The following is a 23,726-nucleotide window of genomic DNA, read 5'->3' as shown; positions in this document are numbered from 1 at the left end:
TTAAAGAAAGTATAAATATTTAAAAAAACGTTTTATTAAAACTCACATTATTTTGCTTAAAATAAACGTTTTTAATTCTATAATATTCGCAAAAAACGAGTAAATCAACAAATCGGTCAGCTCAGCTGATAACCATGCAGCCATTTTGTGACAGCGCAGCGCCATCTAACGTCGTAAAACTCGTAACTTCCTTCCATCTGTCACCTACCACTTCCTGTGGTTACCCAACTCCAACTCCGTCGGAAAATTATAATTATAATTAATTAATCGCAAATAGATATGGCTGTGAGATTATTAACGAAGGCGAGCTTGTTGCCTGAGCTGAAGAATGCGGTGTTTGCAAGCTCAGCGGCTGCGACCGCGACATTATCAGACTTCGATCTTCAACACAAGACCCCAGTTATTAGGAAGCAAAAAATGATTCCTGTAGCTCAATACGGTGGACGACATGCAGTAACCATGCTCCCTGGTGGTGGTATCGGTCCAGAGTGTATGGGTTACGTTCGGGATATTTTCAAGTAAGTTTTTTATTTTATCCTCCTAATCTCCCTGAAGGTCCAAATAAGCCCTTGTTCCCTCGTGATGGGACTGTATGATAGAGGAACTACAGATTCCTTTGCGAATACTGGCTGCTAAGTAATTAGCTGATAGGTCTTTGTCTACATGCAACTCCTAAAAAAAAAAACAAAAGTAAAATTGGTATCATAAATCTGTGCCTAATCCTTGAAGGCTATTACAATGTAGCAAGTCTAGTAGTATGTACCTGTTAAAATAAGTTGATGTATCAATTCTTATCAAATCAAAAATTGACAAATATGTCAATTACTGATAAACAAAATGTATGATGCGTCTTGTCTTACAGTATTTACATCAAAATGTAGTAGAACCCTTTGTAGTACAACTTCGGTGCAACACCACACCTATTTCTGCCTAATAACAGCGGTGTTAAGCGTTGCTGTGTTCTGGTTTGAAAGGTGTGATAAGGGATATATACATATCCGAAGCATGCCAGCTGAGGCCTTGGGTAGCAATTCATTTGTGGCGACAATAAAATTAAATATCGCTTTAAGCTTAAGGCCATGCAACTATTGAAATGATTTAGGTACAGTGTATACTCGCAAAGATAGATACATAAATAGATATTTCTGCAATTTAAAACTGAGATGTATCTATTTCATCCATTTATTCAATGATAGAGTATGACAACACTAATAAGGTAAATGATTTCAAGGGCAGAATATATAGTGTCGCATCTTAGGAATGTAATGAAGATGTTTGTTCATAATATAGAAGTACCAAAGTGTACAATCAACTTGTGGGTAAATGGCTATTGCGACCCATGGACATCAGTAATACCCCAGATAAAATTAGAGGATACCTGAGGTCACCCGCAGATACTAGAGAACACCTCAGATAAGTATATCTCCCTTACCACACCCTTCAAACCAGAACACAGCAGCGCTTAACACTGCCATTATAACAGAAATAGGTGTGGCGGTGGTGCCGCCAGAGTGGAATCACCAAGAACCATCTTAATTAGACAGAAGAGGTGTGGTTGTTTGAAGGATGTGATTACAGAGACACACATTTCTGAGGCATTCCAGCTTAGTCAGGGGTAACATTATCTGTCTTCAGGGATAATATTATCCGAGGTTGATTATAGATGTCTATGTTCACCAGTAGCCACTTACCATCAGATGGACTGCATGCTCGTCTGCTACTCTGATAATATAGAACAAGGTTTCAACTTTGATCTTAAAATAATAATATGTTTGTTAATTTTTCAGGTACATTGGTGCACCGGTTGACTTTGAAGTGGTTGATATTGATCCAAATGTGGACAATGATGATGATGTACAGTATGCCATTACCACTATCAAGAGGAACGGTGTTGGTCTTAAGGTGAAATTGACTTATTATTACAGCTTCCCTATGAAGTACATTACTTTGAAGTACTGGGTAGTTTAGTATTATGATAATGATGATGCTCTCAATGCTATCTACACTAAAACAAATACACCCAGATCCAGAACAGATATATAAATTAATCATTCTGTCCGATCGGGGATCATACCTAGCTCCCTTTGTGTATAGTACCAGTATGATGATCGCTCCGCTGCGCTTCGTAATAATACTGCTGTCATAGGTGTAGAAAGGGAAACATTTTTTTTTCTTTAGGAATTGGTTCTTTAAAGATAATAAAATCCTTCATTCTCGTCTGGAGGCAATACCATCGCAGATGCTTTATACAACAGCAGTATAATGTTGTTGTGCAACAGCACAACATTGATCTTAGCTACTTTGATTTCATAGTGAAAGTGGTTTTAAGATCTATGAGTCCGGGTTGAAAGTGTCGATTTTAAATTTTTACTGAATGTAGAGTGTAATGTTTTTTGAACATATGTGTAAGTCTCATTTTTGACATACCTTACAGCCAAAATTGCTTGACGGATTTTAAGAAGTGTCGTTTTATTTGTATAAAATGTGGAAGTTTCAAAGGCTATATTTAAGCAATCAGGTTTTTTGTTTTGATAATATTTGGCAAATGGACATCTCCCACTGGGCTAGGTGATGCAAGGGCAGTGGCCCTGCTCCAACAGTCTCAATTCTGAGCTTGTTGCAAGATGTTGAGAAAATTCGATAGCGTGATTCAACCTTGCCATCCGTTGATGAGTTGAGGAAAGTCACGAATTAATTTCTCTAAACTATTTGTTTTCTTTTCAGGGTAACATTGAAACAAAGAGTGAAGCGGCCTACGTAACATCGAGGAATGTGGCTCTCCGTAACGAGTTGGATATGTACGCTTACGTGCTGAACTGCAAGTCCTTCCCCGGCGTCGCTACACGGCATAAGGATATTGATATTTGCATTATTAGGTATGTTGGATAAGTATTTTTAATATAGGAGTAACAGACGAACAAGTCCCCTGATGGTAAGTGGGTACTGCCAATGTGGACATCTGTAATCAACCTTAGATTTGTTGCTTACTTGAGATCCACAGATGTGCTGCTACCTTAGGGCCTAAGCTGGAATGCCTCGGAAAAGTATGTCTCCCTTACGATATCCTTCAAACTAAAAGACAGCAGCTCTTAAACCTGCTGTTATTAGGCAAAAATAGATGTGGCGGTACTGCCGCCGGAGTCTAAGGGGCCGTTCAAGTATTACGTAACGCAATTTTTGAATATTTTTGACCCCCCCTCCCCCCTTGTAACGCACCGTAACGTTTTTCTATATCCCCCCCCCCTAACGTTACGTAACACTCAAGTATCAATTTTTACCCTAAACTCGCTAAAAAGTTATGTTATAGTTTTTATCCTTGGGATACTTTTACTTACAGATTTACTTTATAATACTAAGAAATAAAACAAGAGATTTTTAATGCGAATAAGAGTAAAAACTAATAAAACATCCACTCATGGGCAGGCAAAAATATACTTGTCCTTTTTAACTACACCTAGTCGCTGTCGGATCAAAGATACTCGATGCGAATTAAGTATGAAATGTCAAATGTGTGAAAATTCGGAATTGTTCAGTCGTGCATCTATTCCGAATCTATACGAATGTCATTTAGGTGGACGCCGCGCCGGCTCACGAAACCTTTAATGATAAATCAAACTACTATTTCGATAAATCTAACGTTGATAGTTCTAAGCCTGTATAAAGTATGAAGGAAAGATTACAATTCATTATTACTAGTGAGTGCGCGTGCAAACCTTACCGCCCTTACGTATTGATGCAAGGCATGAACGAACTAGCTTCTTAGTCCAAGAACTAATACTAGAACTAAGAACAAGTACTAACTAATGAGACTTTATGGGACTAGGTGGAACAGGATTCTGGATCACGTATTTTTAAATACTAGGAACAGGCATACCTAGTCCCAAATTTACCTAGTACAACCCATCTCTACTTGTCTATAAACACTACGTACGAATACTGAAAACGGAAACGACATTAAATGACGTACAATACAATCTAGGGATTCCTCGTGAAATATGAACGAAAAGATTTGCCAACTTGCGAGAACAGATTAAAAATGACAACCAGACTATACTCGTACAAAGAGCGTGTTCAGCCGAACTAGGTCTCCTGAGTATTCTAAGTTAGTTTAAGTATAGTCAAAGCATACATACTGCTATACTGTACTATACTTAGTCTAACTCAGAATACTCAGGACTTAGTTCGGCTGAACCAGCTCATTCAAGGGATTTCCCGTAAAACGTAAATGAAAAGGGTTGCCAATTTAGGAGTTTTAATTCCCTATTTTTTATTAAAAAAATGTTACGTAACGTGTATTACGGAAGACCCCCTCCCGCCCCTGTAACGCATCGTAACGTTTCACAAGAAAAAATTGCGTTACGTAATACTTGAACGACCCCTAACAGACCCAGATGTAAATTCATTATTCAGATATTTATCTGGTCGGGAATCGAACACGGAACCCTCTGCGCGTTATACCGGTATGGTGAGCACTCTACCATGTGGATCACTCCACACCATACCCGAGACATTAGGAATGTAACCTTCATAATAGTAATAATACCTATAGTAATAAACTAGTACCTTTTTGCAGGCAAAACACAGAAGGTGAATACGCCATGTTGGAGCATGAGTCGGTACATGGAGTCATTGAGTCTATGAAGGTGGTGACAGCTAGCAATTCTGAGAGGGTCGCTCGCTTCGCCTTCGAGTTTGCTAAAAGGAATGGTAGGAAGAAGGTGAGTGTCGATTGATTATGTACATTTTTTTTTATATTTCTACCGTAGATAAGTATTGATATCTCACCGCCTTGTAATTGAAGGAAGCCATTATATGGCTTAAACGGCTGACGATTCTGTCAGCCATTAATGGCTGTCATGGTGTAATTTAATTGCTTTATTTTAATATTTCTCAAACACGAAAATAGACGATTTTCACTAAGCAATCAGAGGGGGCAATGCATCTGCGGCCAATGTTAGGTAGAAATCTAATCTTATTTGGGATAGATTACACAGATATGATGTTCAATTGTTCATATTATATATTTGTTCAATTATTTTTTTATAATTTTGGATTAGCAGACGAGCATGCAGTCCACCTGATGGTAAGTGGCTACCGCCGCCCATAGACATCTGTAATCGGTCGGAAGGTCGGCCCCAGATGCGCCGCTACCCCTGAGGATTACACTGGAACGCCTCGGATAATTACGTCACCCTTACCACATGCTTTAAACTAGAATACAGAAGTACTGAATAAGGGTATGGTGATGATGACTCGGGAGTCGAATCAAAAAGGGTTTTACTATCTTCCAATCCCATACCCTATTCAATCAGCAATGATTCCATGTATTGTAGTAGATTACAGGATGCCTATGGGGCCGTTCAAGTATTACGTAAGCAGATTTATTACAATTATTTACCCCCCCATCCCCCTTGTCAGCAAAAGTAAGAAAAGCTCTTACCCCCTCCCCCATGCTTACGTAAACATTTTTCAATTAATGTATTGTTTTTTTTATACATATATACATTTTATACATTATGTATTATAATTATAATTTTAAAAATGCCTAAACGTATTCATGATTTGCAGGAATCCCCGAAAATGCGTTTCGCTTTCAAGTAAAGACAATGTGAGGGTTGCTATTCGTGTAAACAAGTACCAAACTACCGATGACGTAATCATCGTCTAGACTCCCCTACCCCCCATGTCATCCAAGATAAGCAAAGCTAAGACCCCCCGCCCCCCTAAAAGCGCTTACGTAATACTTGAATGACCCGTATGTCCAGCAGTGTAATTTTAATAGACGTATGAATTGATGGATGGAATGATTCCATATTGTTCAACAGTTCATATCACATCGTTAAAATGTCTGTGTATTCCAGGTGACAACAGTCCACAAAGCCAACATCATGAAGCTGTCAGACGGTCTGTTCTTGGAGACGTCTCGCCGCCTCGCTGAGGAGTACCCTGAGATTGAACACAACGATATGATCATTGACAACTGTTGTATGCAGCTTGTGGCTAGGTGAGCTTTTCAATTGGCCCTTATTTGTCTGTTATGGGTCTCTTAGAGTGAGAAATGTTTACCATCGTGCCTTCTAGCGGACTAAATTGGAGGCGGAAGGGAGATCCGCCCCGGGGCTCCGATGCTGGGGGGCGTCCAAACACAGTTGCTATCAGCGACAAGAAATGTTTGCTGGAATCAAACCAGTGAATAAGTGTATGTGGCATTTGTAATTTTGTAAAACCAAATCAATTTTCCACCCTGGTTCTCCGACGACCTTAGTCAGCCACTGCTTGTGCCATCTTATTAAAAAAAAAATGTTTCTAACGAACATGTAGTCCACCTGATGGTATTTTACTCCTGGGCAAGGGTCTCCTCCTAAATTGAGAAGGGCTAAGGCTATAGTTTATCACACTAATTTCTGAAATAGAATTGCCAAATGAGCATGCAGACCATCTGATGGAAAGTGGGTTTGTCAACCCATTTCTATCGCACTATTGGGCATGGGCGTTCTCTCAGAGTGAGAGTTTAAATGAAAATTTAGCATAGCCTACCATACTAATATTTCAAATATAAGTGGCTACCTTATGGTAAGTCACAGCCATATAGCAGTATAGCAGTCCATAGTGAGGTCCATGTGGACGTCTATAATCAACCCTCAAATAAAATTACAACCTATCTGTCAAAGATGCCTTGATACAACTGAAGACTAAGATATTTCTTAATGATGTATTACTTCGTACAATGTCTTCCATATCACAACCAGAACCCAGCAGCGCTACATAGCTGTTAAAACAAATAGGTGTGACAGTGGTGCCTCCGGAGTCGAACCACAAAGCACTCTACATTTAAACCTACTAATAACGCCGAAATCGCGGCGGTGCTTTCAGAATCCAACCTTAAAGTACCTTCTAACCTTCCAGACCCCAGCAATTCGACGTGATGCTAATGACCAACCTGTACGGGTCGATCGTGTCCAACGTGGTGTGCGGCATCCTGGGCGGCGCCGGGCTGCTCTCGGGGAGGAACTACGGCGACCACTACGCCGTGTTCGAGCCCGGCACCAGGAACACTGGTGAGTGGCTGCTGTGGGGTACTGTGGGGTCAGGGAGGGAGTACTGTAGGGTTAGGTAGGGGGTACAGTGGGGTGAGCTAGGGGGACTGTAGGGGAGAGGATAGTGTGGGGTAGTATGGGGTCGGAGAGGGAGTATTGTGGGGTGAGGTATGGGGAACTATGGAATGACGTAGGAGATACTTTGGGATGAGATAGGGGTTACTTTGGGGTTGGGTAAGATATTGTGGGTACTGTAGGATTGGTTGTGATTCTGGTACGTTAAGGTTGCGTTTGGTGGGATTTCTTTGATTTAACTGATGTGTATGGGGTACTATGGGGTTTGGGGGCACTTTGGGTAGAAGAGTTTGTCATAATTCCCGCAGGCTTAGGTTGGTTTTGATGAGGTTTCGTGGGATTGGTATGATTTTGGGGGATATAAGACACCACCTATTCGACGTGATGTTGATGACCAATCTGTACGGGTCGATCGTGTCCAACGTGGTGTGCGGCATCCTGGGCGGCGCCGGGCTGCTCTCGGGGAGGAACTACGGCGACCACTACGCCGTGTTCGAGCCCGGCACCAGGAACACTGGTGAGTGGCTGCTGTGGGGTACTGTGGGGTCAGGGAGGGAGTACTGTAGGGTTAGGTAGGGGGTACAGTGGGGTGAGCTAGGGGGACTGTAGGGGAGAGGATAGTGTGGGGTAGTATGGGGTCGGAGAGGGAGTATTGTGGGGTGAGGTATGGGGAACTGTGGAATGACGTAGGAGATACTGTGGAGTGACGTAGGGGTACTTTGGGGTTGAGTAGGTAACTGTGTGGTACAAGTAAGATAGGTTGTGATTCTGAGTGATTTTGGTAGGGTGACTGATTTTACTGATGTGTATGGGGGTACAATGGGGTTTGGGGGCACTTTGGGTAGAAGGGTTTGTCATAATTCCCGTAGGCTTAGGTTGGTTCTGATGAGATTTTGTGGGATGGGTGGGATTTTGGTGGGTATGAGACACCACCTATTCGACGTGGTTGATGACCAACCTGTACGGTTCGATCGTGTCCAACGTGGCGTGCGGCGACTGGGGGTAGGGTGGGGTACTGTGTATTAAGTGCACTGAGGGGTAAAGGCAAATCTTGTTGATTCTTGGTGGGTAGGTTAGGTGATTTTCTTAGTACTAGTGGAGGGTACGAGTGATTGTGGTGGGGTTAAAGTAATCTTGATGAGAAAGTATGAGTATGGACGGGTTAATTCTAATTAGTAGGGATGCTATGATCATAGTGGGATTTTTACCTCTTTAGTGAGATTAGTATGATTTCTGTAGGGTTCTTGAGGTAATATAGAGATAGCTACGTTATAATTTTTCATTAGTATTTTTAAATTTCGCAGAAGTCACATGGACTTTCCAAAGCTATAAATTCGATGACCTTATAATGATTTTTGAGTAGTTTGTACGTTACTAAACCACTCACCACCTTTTCCAGGCACGGCGATCGCCGGCAAGAACGTAGCGAACCCAATCGCGATGATCAACGCGTCCATCGACATGCTGGAGCACCTCGGACACCACTTCCACGCGGACCTCATCCGCCGCGCCGTCGACAAGACCGTCAACGTTGACAGGTGAGGGGCGTGACGTCACGCAGCGTGACGTCACACGCCGGAGCACCTCGGACACCACTTCCACGCGGACCTCATCCGCCGCGCCGTCGACAAGACCGTCAACGTTGACAGGTGAGGGGCGTGACGTCACGCAGCGTGACGTCACACGCCGGAGCACCTCGGACACCACTTCCACGCGGACCTCATCCGCCGCGCCGTCGACAAGACCGTCAACGTTGACAGGTGAGGGGCGTGACGTCACGCAGCGTGACGTCACACGCCGGAGCACCTCGGACACCACTTCCACGCGGACCTCATCCGCCGCGCCGTCGACAAGACCGTCAACGTTGACAGGTGAGGGGCGTGACGTCACACGGCGTGACGTCACACGCCGGAGCACCTCGGACACCACTTCCACGCGGACCTCATCCGCCGCGCCGTCGACAAGACCGTCAACGTTGACAGGTGAGGGGCGTGACGTCACACGGCGTGATGTCACGCCCACGGCAGACGGTGACATGACCAACGCGTCCGTCGACATGTTTGAGCACTTCGGACAGGTGTGGGGACGGGGGTGACGTCACGAAAGTATGACGTCAGAATTTCGTCATGATCGGTAAGAAGGGGAAACGTGACATAATTTCTTAAACACACGAAGTATGACTTTATAAGGGTGCTGGACGGCTAAGAAAAAACGGTTTTGAAGTTCATGACGTCATAATTTAGTAAACAAAACTGTCATATAAAACATTAGGGTTACGTTTCCTAAGAAAAGAATGGGCAGGTGAGACTAGTACTTGTTGATTCTTATAATATAGGAGTAGCAGACGAGCATGCAGTCCAACTAATGGTAAGTGGCTACTGCCGCCCATGGACATCTGTAATCAACCCCAGATAGGATTAGATATTCCTACCTGAGGTCGGCCACAGATCCGCCGCTACCCCTGAGGACTAAGCTGGAACGCCTCGGAGAAGTATGTCTCCCTTACCACACCCTTCAAACCGGAACACAGCAGCGCTTAACACTGCTGTTATAACAGAAATAGGTGTGGCGGTGGTACCGAAGTCGAACCACAGAGGTTTCTACCACCTTTTAATATTTTATTTATTTATTTTATTATTTTAATTTGTTTTTATTTCAGAGTACACACCCCAGACATCGGAGGCACCGCCACATCAACGGAAGTTGTGAAGTCCGTCATAGGTAACATTGGAATTTAATTGAAGTTTGTATGTTATTGGCGTTGGTACTGTTGGAATGTTGGTATGTTGGACAAATGTTGGCGGCAAACTATTGGTGAACGACTTAGTAACCAAATAGTCTCATAATCCACACTTAAAACATACTTTTGTGAGTCATTTAAGTCCTAAGGGGTAGCGGCGCATCTGTGGCCAACCTCAGGTTAGAATCTAATCCTATCTGGGGTTGATTATAGATGTCTATACAGTAGCCACTTACCAGGCGGACTGCATGCTCGTCTGCTACTCCTATATTATAAAAAAGTCAGATTAGTCATATGTAAAATAATATTTTCTTTTATTTACACGGATTTAAGTACCAATTTTTTTAAATTGGACTATAAAAAAAGTCAAAACCAATATACCTATATTACAACAGTAACGAACGCTATCATTATGTAGACACGCTCTGTGACGTCACGCGATCATATTTTGGTGCTTGTGTGTGTGAAATATATATTTCAATGTGTTACGTATCGCTTTAAATATCTATTATATCGGTAACGATAGATATCGGTACTATATTTATATGTTTCTTGTCTGTATCGTTTTGTATGTATGTAAAAATGCGGTAACGCTAAAGACGCTATCGCTAAAAAAATATTGCTAATGAGAAAGGCATTAATGGTAATATAAATAATAACTACCTACCAACCTTTTTAATCACATTTATGTAAATGCTAAAGGCATTTATGCTAAAAGTCTTACTGCTAATGATAAAGACGTTATTGCTAAATAAAGTTACTTTAGACAAATCTTGTTGCTAATAATTGCGGTAATGCTAAATAAAGTTAATACTTGCAAACTTTTAGCACTAATGCTAAAGTGTTAGTGCTAATAAAGAAGGTAATTGTACTAAATAAACTATTACAAACCAACTTTAACAATAAAAATCGTTAATGCTAAAAGACTATGACTTGAAAATAATATCTAAAATAAATAATCTTTTCATCTCTTTTATTGTTATGCTATCCTAGCAATAAAGCCTGCTACATTTGGTGTCGACTTAGATCTCGTTTTGAGAAAATCATACTCATATTGTTTTCTAAACTCCCCAAAAATAGCTTAAAAATAACTTTTAAAAATTCTTAGGTTCCTGAAAAGAATAAATTATTATTTTGCTTATTTATTTCACACAACAAAATATAATTAGAATATATAGAAACCAAAATATGATTGTGTTTTGTAGTTTTTCTTAAACAACAATTTGTAAAAAATAGCTAGAATCATTTTTTACATTTTACACTTAAACAGTAAAAATACAAAAGTAGTATTGTTAAACATTTCGCTACGGTAGTGTAAAATTACTTTTGAAATACGCTAAATTATTCTAGTGTTAACATATTTATTTCTACTAAAAATGCCAAATACAAAGAATTTCACCTGAATTTATTTTTCAGTATTTTATTCCTCATTTAAAATTGTAGTTATATACATTTTTTGGATTGAATTTTGTATTTTAATAACAACAATACAATAAGCTTCAAGATCGAAAATTTTATATAAATATATCCACAATTTAAATCAAGAAAGGATATAGCACTTTCTCTTTACTTCAGAATTTTATAAAAGATCATATACTATATCAAAATTTTATATAAAAAAATAAAATAGTTAGATCTAATATTGACAGATTTCTAACACAATATATATTGGACTTACTAGTACTTTTAATCGCTCATAAGGCGCTCTAATTTAGTCCTCGAAAGTAACAACGCATATGTCTGACCTTAGGTAGAATTTAATCCTATCTGGGGTCGATTACAGATGTCGAAAGCTTACCATCAGGTGGATGATATGATGATATCTTAAACTTTATATAAATACCCCATCACTATCATATTTTTCATTTATAAAATACTTAATTCTCTCTCCGATAAATCCAAATTTTATTCGAATTTTCTACCAACCGTATTTTTAAGTGACGTTTACGTCTCCTCACGTTACCTCATAAGGTAATCTTCCAAAAAAATACCCCAAATAGTTCAAAAATCTACTTAAGCTGATAAGACTTTTAGAATCTTCATAACAAATTATCTCAAAAATATTTGTACAAAAACAAAAAAAGGAATAAAAATAACATCAACTTTTACACTACTTTTATATTAATTAGAAGAAAACATTTCGTTTATTTACTGAAAATTAAATCAATAAGTTTAAAAGTAGTAAAATTAGTGAAATAGAGAAAAAATACATGTCGATTTTAAATCAATATTGTCTGTAGTGTGCTATTAATGTATTGTATTCTTTAGCTATATGTATTGTTTGTATTTCAGCTACATGTATCCAAGTATTACTTCCTCGAATTGTATTCTTTTGTTTTATTTTCGATGGCTATGTATAACATAGTGTTTGTAGTTACCTAAAAGTATTACGGCGGTAATATTGTTATTTATTTTAGTTTTTAAAATAATAAATTGGATCATTTGAGGTGTAGTTTCATTTATAGTAACTATAATACCTTATACTTCGTCCACTTAAACTTCTATTTGACGTTCAAATGCCTATAAAGTACCGTAATTTTCGAAAACAAAGAGTATTGAAACAACGCAATATTTTACTTGAAATTGTAGCGATTTTTATTTAACAAAAATACATCCTAAATTAATATAGGTATACATCTATATAGGTATAAATGTATTTTTTAAATTATTTAACAACTGCTAGTGTGGGAAGGGAGACATACTTTTCCGAGGCATTCCAACTTAGTCGTAAGGGTAGTGGCGCACCTGTGGCCGATCTCAAGTGTGTTATCTGCAGAGGTAGTAGCTACTTACCATTAGATGGGCTGCATGCTCGTCTGCTACTTATATGTTATAATATGGCCACTAAACCACTACTTAATCGCTTCGGTATACAAAGCTAGGTATTAAGCTATTGCATAGCTTCTATCGCGGGCCTTGAGCGTGGAGACCGAATCCAGAAATTCCGTAACGAAAAAACCTAACACCCCCCCACTCCGACCGGCACAGCGGTGATACTTTTTAGTAGCGATCTGTGCGCCCCGGGGCGCACACGCCAGTTGACGGGTTAATGACTTTTTGCATACTGCATAAATAAAATAAATATATAATTGTAATTGCATAAGTTGATAAAAAATGCTATGCAATAGCTTTACCGCGGCAGTCTCCGAGTGCCACACGTATTTTTATATATAAAATCTATTTCATAGTCTGTATTTCACATTTTAAGCATCATTATAGTCCGCGCCAAACTGCTAGTCCTCTCTGAATATAGAAATGAGTCGCGTCGCCATAGCAAATTATATGATTACATCTGCTCGCAACAACTTCAGAGCGGACTAATCTGTCAAATAGTAAGATAGTGGACGGAGTATACTTTGAAGTTCAATCAGTTGAACAAGATACAATACATGTTTTGTATTTTTACGCTATGTTAAATACATTTTTTGAAGTAGACACCGCTTATTCAAAATTTTTATTTCTTTATGTGCTTATTTTTTTCGGCTAATTGTGGCGTGTCTATTTTTTTGAGCTTAATTAGATATTAAACACGTTGGGACAGGAGAGGGGGGGGCATGGGTACCCTTGTCACGCCAATTTTCGGACATTTGCTTTGAGATATTAGTCAAGATATGCCTTTATAAGATTGGTTCAGAGTATGGTATGGTACTATTGTCACATATATTTCTGCCTTACAAAATCTTGGTAGAACACGGTTGGCTTTTTTCTTGTCACGCGGGTTTAGTCCACTGCAATTTCTACATAGCATGCGTGAAGCCACAAGCCAGGAAAAGTATCTATGAAACGATAGAATGTGATTGGTAACCAGACGTTGTCTTCTGGACTACGAAAGTGTGTATAGCCACTAGAGGCCTGACCTATTGTCGACTGCACAGTTGTTTCTCTTTCTCCCGTTATCAATAATCAATCTATCCAATGTTTTGCCTACGATGTCTGCCTACTAAGAATTCTCAAATTTCGATTTTAGTACGCAAAAATATAATAGTTCGATTATTAATAACGGGGGTTAGTAGATCGGTTTCGACCTAAACATTGGTGCGCCAAAGTACACTTAAAGGGGATAAAACTGGCAGTAAGACAGATATACTTATACGAGCTGTTCCAAGTCCTCAGGGGTAGCAGCGCATTTGTGGCCGACCTCACATAGTAAGTTGTTTAATCTAAGATTGGTTATAGATGTGCATAGGCGACAGTCACCACTTACCATCAAATGAACTGCATGCTTGGCTATTTCTATAATATAAAAAATATGAATTGTTTAATAAAATAATTAAGATTTTTGTATTATTGTCTGATAAATGTTGGTATTATAAATTAAGTGTTCATTTTTTAGCTAACTTGGGAATTCTCGTGAAGATGCCTAAGGTTGTCTTGGAAAGGAAATATAATTACAAATAAAATTATAGTGATTATAAATAAATTATAGTTAAGTAGCAAATTGTTAGTTAATACGGAGATTATGAAGATATTATTTATTAAATTATTTATTTTAGTTTATTTTGTTGTTTTATTTTGTACCTATTTATAACAAAAGGTTTAAAGTTATCTATAGTTATCTGTTAAAAAGACAATTTGCTGCTGAAAATTTGAAACCTGCCTACATGCAGTATCTATCACTAAAAGAGTTCCTAAACACTTAGTAAGCACAGTAATTATCCTACATATATGTACCTACACACCCCCATACACACACACCCACTCACACTCACCCACACATACACACATACACATACACCATTGGATTTAAAAACCCAGGAGATGCATCGGCGGCTGGCAATACTCTTACCCCAACTAACACCACAGGGATTATAGGAGCGGCTGAAAAACAGCGCTACTCGAATCTCTGATTCTGAGTCAGCAAAGCTGAGCCGAATTCCTTTTGCCATGTTAATAATATTGTAAAATGTACATTTATTTCTTTGTGTGTAACCTGTATTATTATGGCAAAAAACGTTTTTATTATTATTATTATTAATATTAAAGGTGGTAGCACTCTTTGTAGGTCGACTTCTGCCTCATAACAGCAGTGTTAAGTGCTGCTGTGTTCTGGTTTGAAGGGTGTGGTAAGGGAGATATACTTTTCCGAGGCGTTCCAGCTTAGTCCTCAGGAGTAGCGGCGCATCTGTGGCCGACCTCAGGTGGTAATATCTAACCCTATCTGGGGTTGATTACAGAGATCCATGGGCGGCAGTAGCCACTTACCATCAGGTGGACTGCATGCTCGTCTGCTACTCCTATGTTATAAAAAAGGTCTGTTTTTTGGTTTGACGGGTGTGGTAAGACATATGAGGCGTTTCAACTTAGTCCTCAGAGATTGTAATGCACCTGGGACCGACCTTGGCTAGGATTCCAACATTGGATCGAATTGATATAATGACCACTTAAATAAAAAATAATAATTGTTCTGCAGTAGATTTCATTGTGATATTATTAACTTAAACACTTTTAAAATGCTCAGATAATGTTTTCACGGCAATAATAAAAGGTTTGTTAAATATTGATTGATATAACGTGGGGTTTTCTCTTTATTATTTTATTCTATTAAAGTTAATAAAAATATAACTATACTCTTAACACAGGATTTCCATTTTTGGCCTTTGATATTTACTCGTCAAAATGTTTTAGGAACGGATTTCTGACAAGTTTTGTGTTAAGCAGGTATTCGTATAGTGATAGCCTAGTGGTTAAGAAACTCGGCCTCTTGATCGAGAGGTCCCAGGCACGCTCCTCTGATTTTTCAAAGTTATGTGCGTATTAGAAATTAATTATCACTTGCTAAACGCTGTAGCATCGCATCGCGAGGAAACCTCCATATCTGATAGATTTATAAAAAAAAATCTCAAAGGTATGTGAAGTCTACCAATACGCACTTGTCCAGCGCGGTGGACTATGGCCTAATCCTTCTCATTCTGAGAGGAGCCGTGCCCAGCAGTGGGACAGTAATGGGTTGATAATGATGATGAGGTATTCGTATTAAAATAATTAAATGTTTCGTGTAGCTACAGTGCTCAATCCCTGTCAACTTTAGGTGGGTAGATATTGCGCCAGAGTTGTCTTGTCAATCGCTTCGTGCGACCAGTCGTCGTCTTGCACTAGGCGAGAATAGACGTTCTGTACATGCTCTCGCTCCTGTTTTCCACGTGGACTAGCCGGGCTACCGCGTGTGCATTGTGAAGTGCAGAGACTAAGGATGATCAGGGCGTGCTTGCTTCCTTGAGCCCCGTGACAGCGCCGTCCGCATCCCTCCTGATACGATCCAAACCCGCAGATCGACTTGGAAGGCAAGGTTGGTGGTTTTATCTACTCATCTGCTGGGACGAGGATTGGGTCATACCTCTTACAATCATATACCATACAGTCCCTTACATACCCTAAAGCCCGCTCCACATTCTCGCGAGAACGCGAGAAAAACCCGATTCGTATCGGCTCCACATTCATGTTTCCCGTGCTTTTTTCGCATTCTCGCGAGAATGTGGAGCGGATTTTAGGATTGCGTGGCCCTGCCCACATACTACAAATTCGGTCTGACATTCGAGCTAGATCGTACAATAATTTCTGGCCTTCGAGCTGGATCGCACATACACATATGAGAAAATTTAAAAGTGGTTTTTCTATTAGCTTTACTTTTATAAATCTCTTTTTAACATATTGTTGGATTTTTTTATCTGCTTACTAAATTTAACTTCCCGCCAAAATCTTGATGTCAACTTCGACGAATGTTATAAATATATTCTGCCATAATTTACGATACAATGTATAAATGCGACGCAGTTGTATACTGTACTTACAAATATTTAAAAATGTAGGTATGTACATTATTATGCTATATAATGTTACTCTAAAGAAAATGCTGTCAGGTATTTTCGTTGATGATTTTGTTCTCTAATTATATTTTGTTTAGTATTTCGGCCTAGTTGAAAGGATAAAAGAAATACAATATCATAACGAAGCAGTTGTGAGGTGCCTTAATGTGGTGAAAAGTGGTGTCAATGTGTCTGACGAGGGGAAGAGAGAAGATCCAACACTATTGTACAAATTTTTGGAGAAATATTTTTTGGATAAAATTTTGGTTTAAAGGTCTTCCTCAAAATGCTTCTTTTATTGTGATGCATTCAAGAATTTCAGCGCCATAATATACCTTGGTTCGATTTAAATTGGATGACTAGAATAACATGAATAACGGCGCAGATGGTACATATAATGCCAGTTTAAGATACTCGCAAACAATCTGCCAAGTAACTCGGCGAAAAATGACGAATATATAAACGACAAACATAATTCTTGATTCACGCTGAAACACGCGGAGGTAGACAAAGATGGCGGCGAGAGCCGAGTACACTTATTTACATACTTGTACTCGCGTTTACTCGCCTGTACTCAGCGAGTATGCAAAAGAAATGTAACTGGCAATGTGCAACAAGCCCTAAGTTTATGAATGGAAATAGGACGAGCGGCCGACTTGGCATGCTAATAGATTTATCTTTATAATAAAAACAGCATAGTCAACGTGATACATTATTCAGGGTATGATTTGTGAGTGCATATATAGGTAGTAATAAAACAATTCGTACGTTTATAAATATGGTTGTCATTCATAAAATTCGTTAATGTATCGTAGACCTCTGCAAAGAACATTTAATCGTGGAAAAGAGATGACCTAGTTCAAAACATATATATAGTCCGCGTAAAACTGCTAGTCCGCTCTGAATATAGAAATGAATCGCGTCGCCATAGCAAATAGTATGACTACACCTGCTCGCAACAACTGCAGAGCGGACTAGCAGTTTGGTGCGTACTATACCTACCTACTTACAATAATTCTGCGAGAGAGAAACATTGAAAATCACGTACAAAAAAGAAAAAATGTAATCGATTCTTGAGATTCTGTGTATTTAGACTAGGTATAGAAATCGTAGAGGTTTTTCTTTCCCCAAAAATATCGGGTTTATAGAAGTAATGATTTACGCTCCTGTTCTGGGAGCCTACCACCATCTTTTAAAAATCAACATAGGTTAGGAAAGTTTTATTTCCTCCTTAAAACAGTAAAATATTCCGTCATACACAATTGAACAAACTTAAACCCTTATTTATTTTTCGCTTATCCATTGTATAAAACCAACTGAAATTGTCATATTTTGCTTAAAAAGTTAAATTCTCTGTAAAAAAAGTAAAAGTATGATTAAAATAATATTGTGTTAAGAGATGGTAGTAACCCCCCTGATTTGAAAAGTGTGGTACCTTTATTCGACAAAGGTATTCGACCTCAAGTGTTCCTAATAGGTATTTTTCTAATATCTATAATTCTATTTTGAATTGATTACAGATGATTAAGTATTAATGACTGTTACCAATACCTACACTACCTATCATCATCATCATTACTGCCCCACTTCTGGGCACGGGTCTCCTTTTAGAAAGAGAAGGATTTAGGCTCTAGTCCACCGCGCTGGCCAAGTGCGTATTGGTAGACTTCACATTAAGTACATTTGAGATTTTTTTTTTATAAATCTCTCAGGTATGCAGGTTTCTTCACGATGTTTTCCTTCACCGTTTATCTAGTGATAATTAATTTCTAATACGTACATAACTTTGAAAAATCAGAGGTGTGTGTCTGGGGATTTGAACCTTGGACCCCTCGATCAAGTGACCGAGTTTCTTAACCACTAGGCTATCACTACCACCGACATACCGACATACTTGTTTGCAATTTTGTAAAAAAAGGTATTAAGTATCCAAATACTTCATTTTCGCATTCAGTCAAATATTTCACGTGTGAAGTTTACCTGGGAAGATTACAGTTTTATAAAAACAACAGCATAACAAACCTTCCATTATTTTTTCAAAATTAGAAATCTTTTATTCAAAATACATTTTTTACAGAACTTTCGTACGTAATATTCTAGCACTTTGCTGTTTTCTTGAAACGAAGCGACGGAACTCCATAACTGTCTCTTGCCTTAAGTTTCATTAGATCACGAGCTAAGCTAGATGAATGATTACAATTGTACAGCAATCTATAAACAACATGTCTAAATAATATATAGAGTAGGAAATCTTAGATGAAGGCGGAGTTATACTGGTGCCAAGCGCCGCCCACAGGCGTATGCGCAAGCTACAGGGCTGCCAAATTGTCAAATTTATTTTAATAGAATTAGTAGCTATTGTCTTTGGCAAAATAGAATTAGATGACTGAGAATAATATCATGATATCGCCCATTATTTCAATTTAATCCTCAATATATCTTAATTTTGCCTAAGAATCGAAATTTTGAAATTTATAATCATTGATAAATTATTAATAATAAGCATAAATCTGTTCAGTATTAGAAGGAATTTAGCAGTGAAATTTGTTTAGTTGCGTCGTAATAGTCCGCTCTGAATAAAGAAATGAATCGCGTCGCCATAGCAAATTGTATGACTCAAATTCAGAGCGGACTGGCAGTTTGACGCGGATACTACCTAATTTAACTAAGTAATAATAATAATAATGCTTTTAGTCCGGTCAAATTAGACCAAAAAATTAGGGTGAAATTACATAAATTCGCAACAAGCTGAATTTTGGTACAATTGTTCAAAACACGATTATAAACAATAGCTGAAAGTTCCCCATCATTCCCGTGTGTGGAAAAAAATTTATTCAAGGTCAAATGTCAAAAAAATGAGTTTTTCGCGATTTTCAGCAAAACGGTAAGTTTTATCAGAAAAATACCACAGACTAAAATTGTAGATCATTAAATTAACTATAAAAATATGTCAATACTTTTTTTCTCACGAGACACCGTTTCGGAGATATCGCAGTGTAAAAAGTTGTAACAGTTGCAATTGTCATAACATGCATGAGTACGTCACGTATATTCATCCCTAGAGTTGTAATATTATCTAGTATAGGTTAAAATATTTTTCTGTCGGTCATTGTAACTTGCACTTAAAATATAAAATATACATCAGCTATAACTATAAGAATATCAGGTGAAATGAAACCCAGTCCCTTCATTTATACGTAAGTGTAGCCTTGGGACAACATCTGTCTTCTGTTCAATTGTGTGCGTGGCTAGGGTATTATACCTGCTATGATAAATGAAATAGCATGATTTTAGTCTGAAGCAGTACGCTACAGTGGAAACACGTGTTTATCCTAACCAATATCGTGCTATTTTGAATTTTATAACAAAAATGTCTGAATATTGTTTTATTTGTTCTAAACTTTTAACTGAAAGTGATGTTGTTACTGTTGAACGTGGTATAAAGACATTGATTAATGCAAGTATCGAAAGAGAAGATGAATTTTCGGAATATCTCCAAAATCAGAAATCTGTGACAATACATGAACAGTGTCGTAAAAATTATACCCGAAAGTCTTCTATTGCTGCATCTAAAAAGAGAGAACGTGAAGAGCAAGAAGCCAGTACTTCCACAGCAAGTCCTCCTCGTACTAGGTCACGTGTCAGTGAATCCGCTTTTTGTTTTAAAGAACAATGCTTATTTTGTGGCCAGGAGTTGAATGAAGAGTATGAAAAAAAAGATCTTTAAAATTCCGCCGTCGAATTAGCCACGTTAGTACTCTTCAAGTTATAAATTCAATTCTGGAAGTAGCTCGGACTCGTGACGATGCTACAGCAAAAGCTGTTGTTGCTCGAGTCGGATTTGAACATGATTTTGTTGCTTGTGAAGCTAAATATCATCATGATTGCTATGTTTCTTTCTTGAGACCTACCACTGGAGCTAAAATCGGTCGTTACACTGCGATATCTCCGAAACGGTGTCTCGTGAGAAAAAAAGTATTGATATATTTTTTATAGATAATTTAATGATCTACAATTTTAGTCTGTGAAATTTTTCTGATAAAACTTACCGTTTTGCTGAAAATCGCGAAAAACTCATTTTTTTGACATTTGACCTTGAATAAAAAAATTTCCACACACGGGAATGATGGGGAACTTTCAGCTATTGTTTATAATCGGGTTTTGAACAATTGTACCAAAATTCAGCTTGTTGCGAATTTATGTAGCACCGAATGTCTAATTTGACCGGACTATTTATTATTATTATTATTATTACTTATTATTATATTATTATTACACAAGATACAAAAAAAAAGATAACAAACTTAAATCTAATTTACATTTAGTTGTGAGCAAAGGAGGAGTCTCAGCTTGTGCTAGCACGGGTTACCTCGTGCAGCGCTGTTCTTCAGACTCTCCCTCAGGTGTTGTTTGGGGAGTGAAGAGTTCATTCCCCGATCGCCGTTACGCTAATTTACTTCTAAGTATATTGTACATTTTGCCTCAGAGTTTAACATTTGTGTGTGCGTGTGTGTGTGTGTGTGTGTGTGTGTGTGTGTGTGTGTGTGTGTGTGTGTATGTGTGTGTTGATGTGTGTGTGCGTGTGTGTGTGTGTGTGCGTGTGTGTGTGTTCGTATGTACACGTTCGTGTGTCGAAATGGCCTTACGTAGCTGTAATGTCGTACTGGGATGGGAAAAAACGTTTTTGCTTTTCTGAAACTAGCTCACTTTCTTGTCGTATATTTTATTAATTTGCTGGAATTCTTCTTACTGCTGCGCACGGGTTTTCTCACTGCTGGGAGAGGACCGAAGCACCACCATGATGCAATGCATTCCCAAAGGTAGACTGCTGTCCTTATAACAACTGGATTTAAGATTAAGGTGAAATTTGAAGTACCACCACCGGTTTTAACAACAGTCGACACACTATGAAATATTGACACAAGCAAGGGTCACCGAGCGTCTTGTAATTATATTCGAGAGTATTAGCAGGTAATTACGTAAATACGTGGTAGAACCTCTGTGGTTCGACTCCGGCGGCACCACCTCTGCACCTATTTTTGCCTAATAACTGCAGTGTTAAGCGCTGGTGTGTTCTGGTTTGAAGCGTATGGCAAGGGAAACAATTCTCCTCAGGGTAACGGCGCATCTGTAGCCGACTACAGGCAGGTAATCTTATCCAGGGTTGATTACAGATGTCCATGGGCAGCTGTAGCCACTTACCATTAGGTGGACTGCATGCTCGTCTGTTTTTCCAATATTATACAAAGATATAGGTATATTCCGCGTAAAATTGCTAGTCTGCCTTGAATATAGAAATAAATTGCGTGGCCATAGCAAATTGTATGACTACACCTGCTCGCAACAACTTCAGAGCGGACTAGCAGTTTGGCGCTGACTATAGTTACCTATATGTTATTGTGTTGCCATCGAAGTTACATACGTAGACATTTGTTCAACTCAATTGGTTAAGTCGAAGATAGTAGGTATCGGTTAAGATGTCTCTGTAGTACCGGGACCAGAATAGGGCTACGGTATCCCCTGCCTGTCGTAAGAGGCGACTAAGAGGGGCTTCCGGGGTTGCGGGCGGCAAGTGTGGGAGCTCGAACCGCTTGGCCAGCAACCTCGGGAAGGACGGCGGTATGTGTGGTCGCGTACCGTCGTGTACAATAGATGGTGTGGCGAGCGGCATGCTCACCTGGACAGAGCCCGACGGGGCCACGCGCTAAGAGGACTCCGGTTGCGTTCCTCTGGAAATCCCGGAGTTCTTTACGCAGCGCCGAGGACGGCCACCGGGGAGGTTTTAGTGCGGTAAGAATCCCACGTAACTCTGTGTCGCTCCCACGGCACCAGGTACCTTTCGAAGGTTTCCCCCTCGAAAATGTTGTTTCAATATTTTACCCGTAGATAATACTAAATATTAAGTTTATAGAAAAACTTGTAAAAAATATACATAACCCTAAGACACTAATTTAACATTTCCTAAAATACGCACTGTTTAACTAAATACTGAATAATTCTTGGGACATTTCACACTGAACTATGATTTATCGTTCGTGAAGTCGTAACGGCTCGTTTAAACTGTTATGACAATACTACTAGTTAAATAACTCTCATAATATCTAAATAAATGTTATTTCAAATATCTATATAAATATTTATTCAATTAAAATTAGAAATCTAATTATTTATTGTACATTTCATTTTAATTTTTAAATAATTCATACGTGCAAAGTCAAACGTAGAATCCTTTGTGGTTCGACTTCGGCGGCACCACCGCCACACCCATTTCTGCCTCATAACAGCTGTATTAAGCTTTGCTGTGTTCTGGTTTGAAAAGTGTGGTTAGTAAAAAACTCCTCGGGGGTACGCCGCATACATAACCAATATCATTTTGTCGGTGGTAGAACCCTTTGTGGTTCGATTCCAGCGGCACCACTGCCACACCTGTTTCTACCTAATAACAGCAGTGTTAGGCGTTGCTGTGTTCCGGTTTGAAGGGTGTGGTAAAGGGAGACAGACTTTTCCGAGGCGTTCCAGCTTAGTCCTCAGGGGTAGCGGCGCATCTGGGTCCGACCTCAGGTGGGAATATCTAATCCTATCTGGAGTTAATTACAAATGTCCATGGGCGGCAGTAGCCACTTACCATCAGGTGGACTGCATGCTCGTCTGCTACTCTACTCTACTGCTACTGCTACTATATTATAAAAAAATATATACCTATAAAAAAACATCAGATAAGAATCTAATCTTATCTGGGGTTGATTACAATGACCGGTGGGCTGCAATAGTTACTAAAATTAGAAAATGTCTGTAAATTAAATTAATAGACAGTAATTACATTATCTTATTTATTAAAATCTTCACGTAAATCTAGTGAGCAATATTTTATTACTTGTCTACATAAATATTTATAAACAATAATTTAAATTTATCTAAATTAGATATACCTATTCGTGCTAACTTCATTATAAATAGTTACAAAATAAAACATACATATCTACTCAATAAATAATTACAATACGTTTTTCAATAACGCCCATTATTAAAAATCAATCTATCTAATATTTTGATCCGAAGATCGAATTTTAC

The 23,726-nt window shown here is 38.7% G+C and overlaps 2 protein-coding genes across 3 annotated transcripts in view; one reads left to right on the top strand and one right to left on the bottom strand.

Moving 5' to 3' along the window:
- The window catches only part of LOC140757039 (HMG domain-containing protein 4), a 225,810-nt gene that overhangs the window by 153,450 nt on the left and 48,634 nt on the right, over positions 1–23,726 (bottom strand). The window lies entirely within an intron of this gene.
- On the top strand, positions 177–12,298 carry Idh3g (Isocitrate dehydrogenase (NAD(+)) 3 non-catalytic subunit gamma). The gene is made up of 8 exons (XM_073092407.1): positions 177–518; positions 1,788–1,902; positions 2,725–2,876; positions 4,574–4,718; positions 5,862–6,004; positions 6,907–7,058; positions 8,512–8,650; positions 9,772–12,298. The coding sequence occupies exons 1-8, from the start codon at positions 280–282 to the stop codon at positions 9,848–9,850; spliced, it is 1,164 nt and encodes a 387-aa protein (XP_072948508.1). The 5' UTR covers positions 177–279; the 3' UTR covers positions 9,851–12,298.

This window comes from Epargyreus clarus, unplaced genomic scaffold (genome assembly GCF_041222505.1).
Source record: "Epargyreus clarus isolate Ecla_fem2 unplaced genomic scaffold, WU_Ecla_fem_2.2 ptg000036l, whole genome shotgun sequence".
Taxonomy (NCBI): domain Eukaryota; kingdom Metazoa; phylum Arthropoda; class Insecta; order Lepidoptera; family Hesperiidae; genus Epargyreus; species Epargyreus clarus.
Note: the sequence above shows the minus strand (reverse complement) of the source record. Positions and strands in the feature narration are given on the sequence as shown.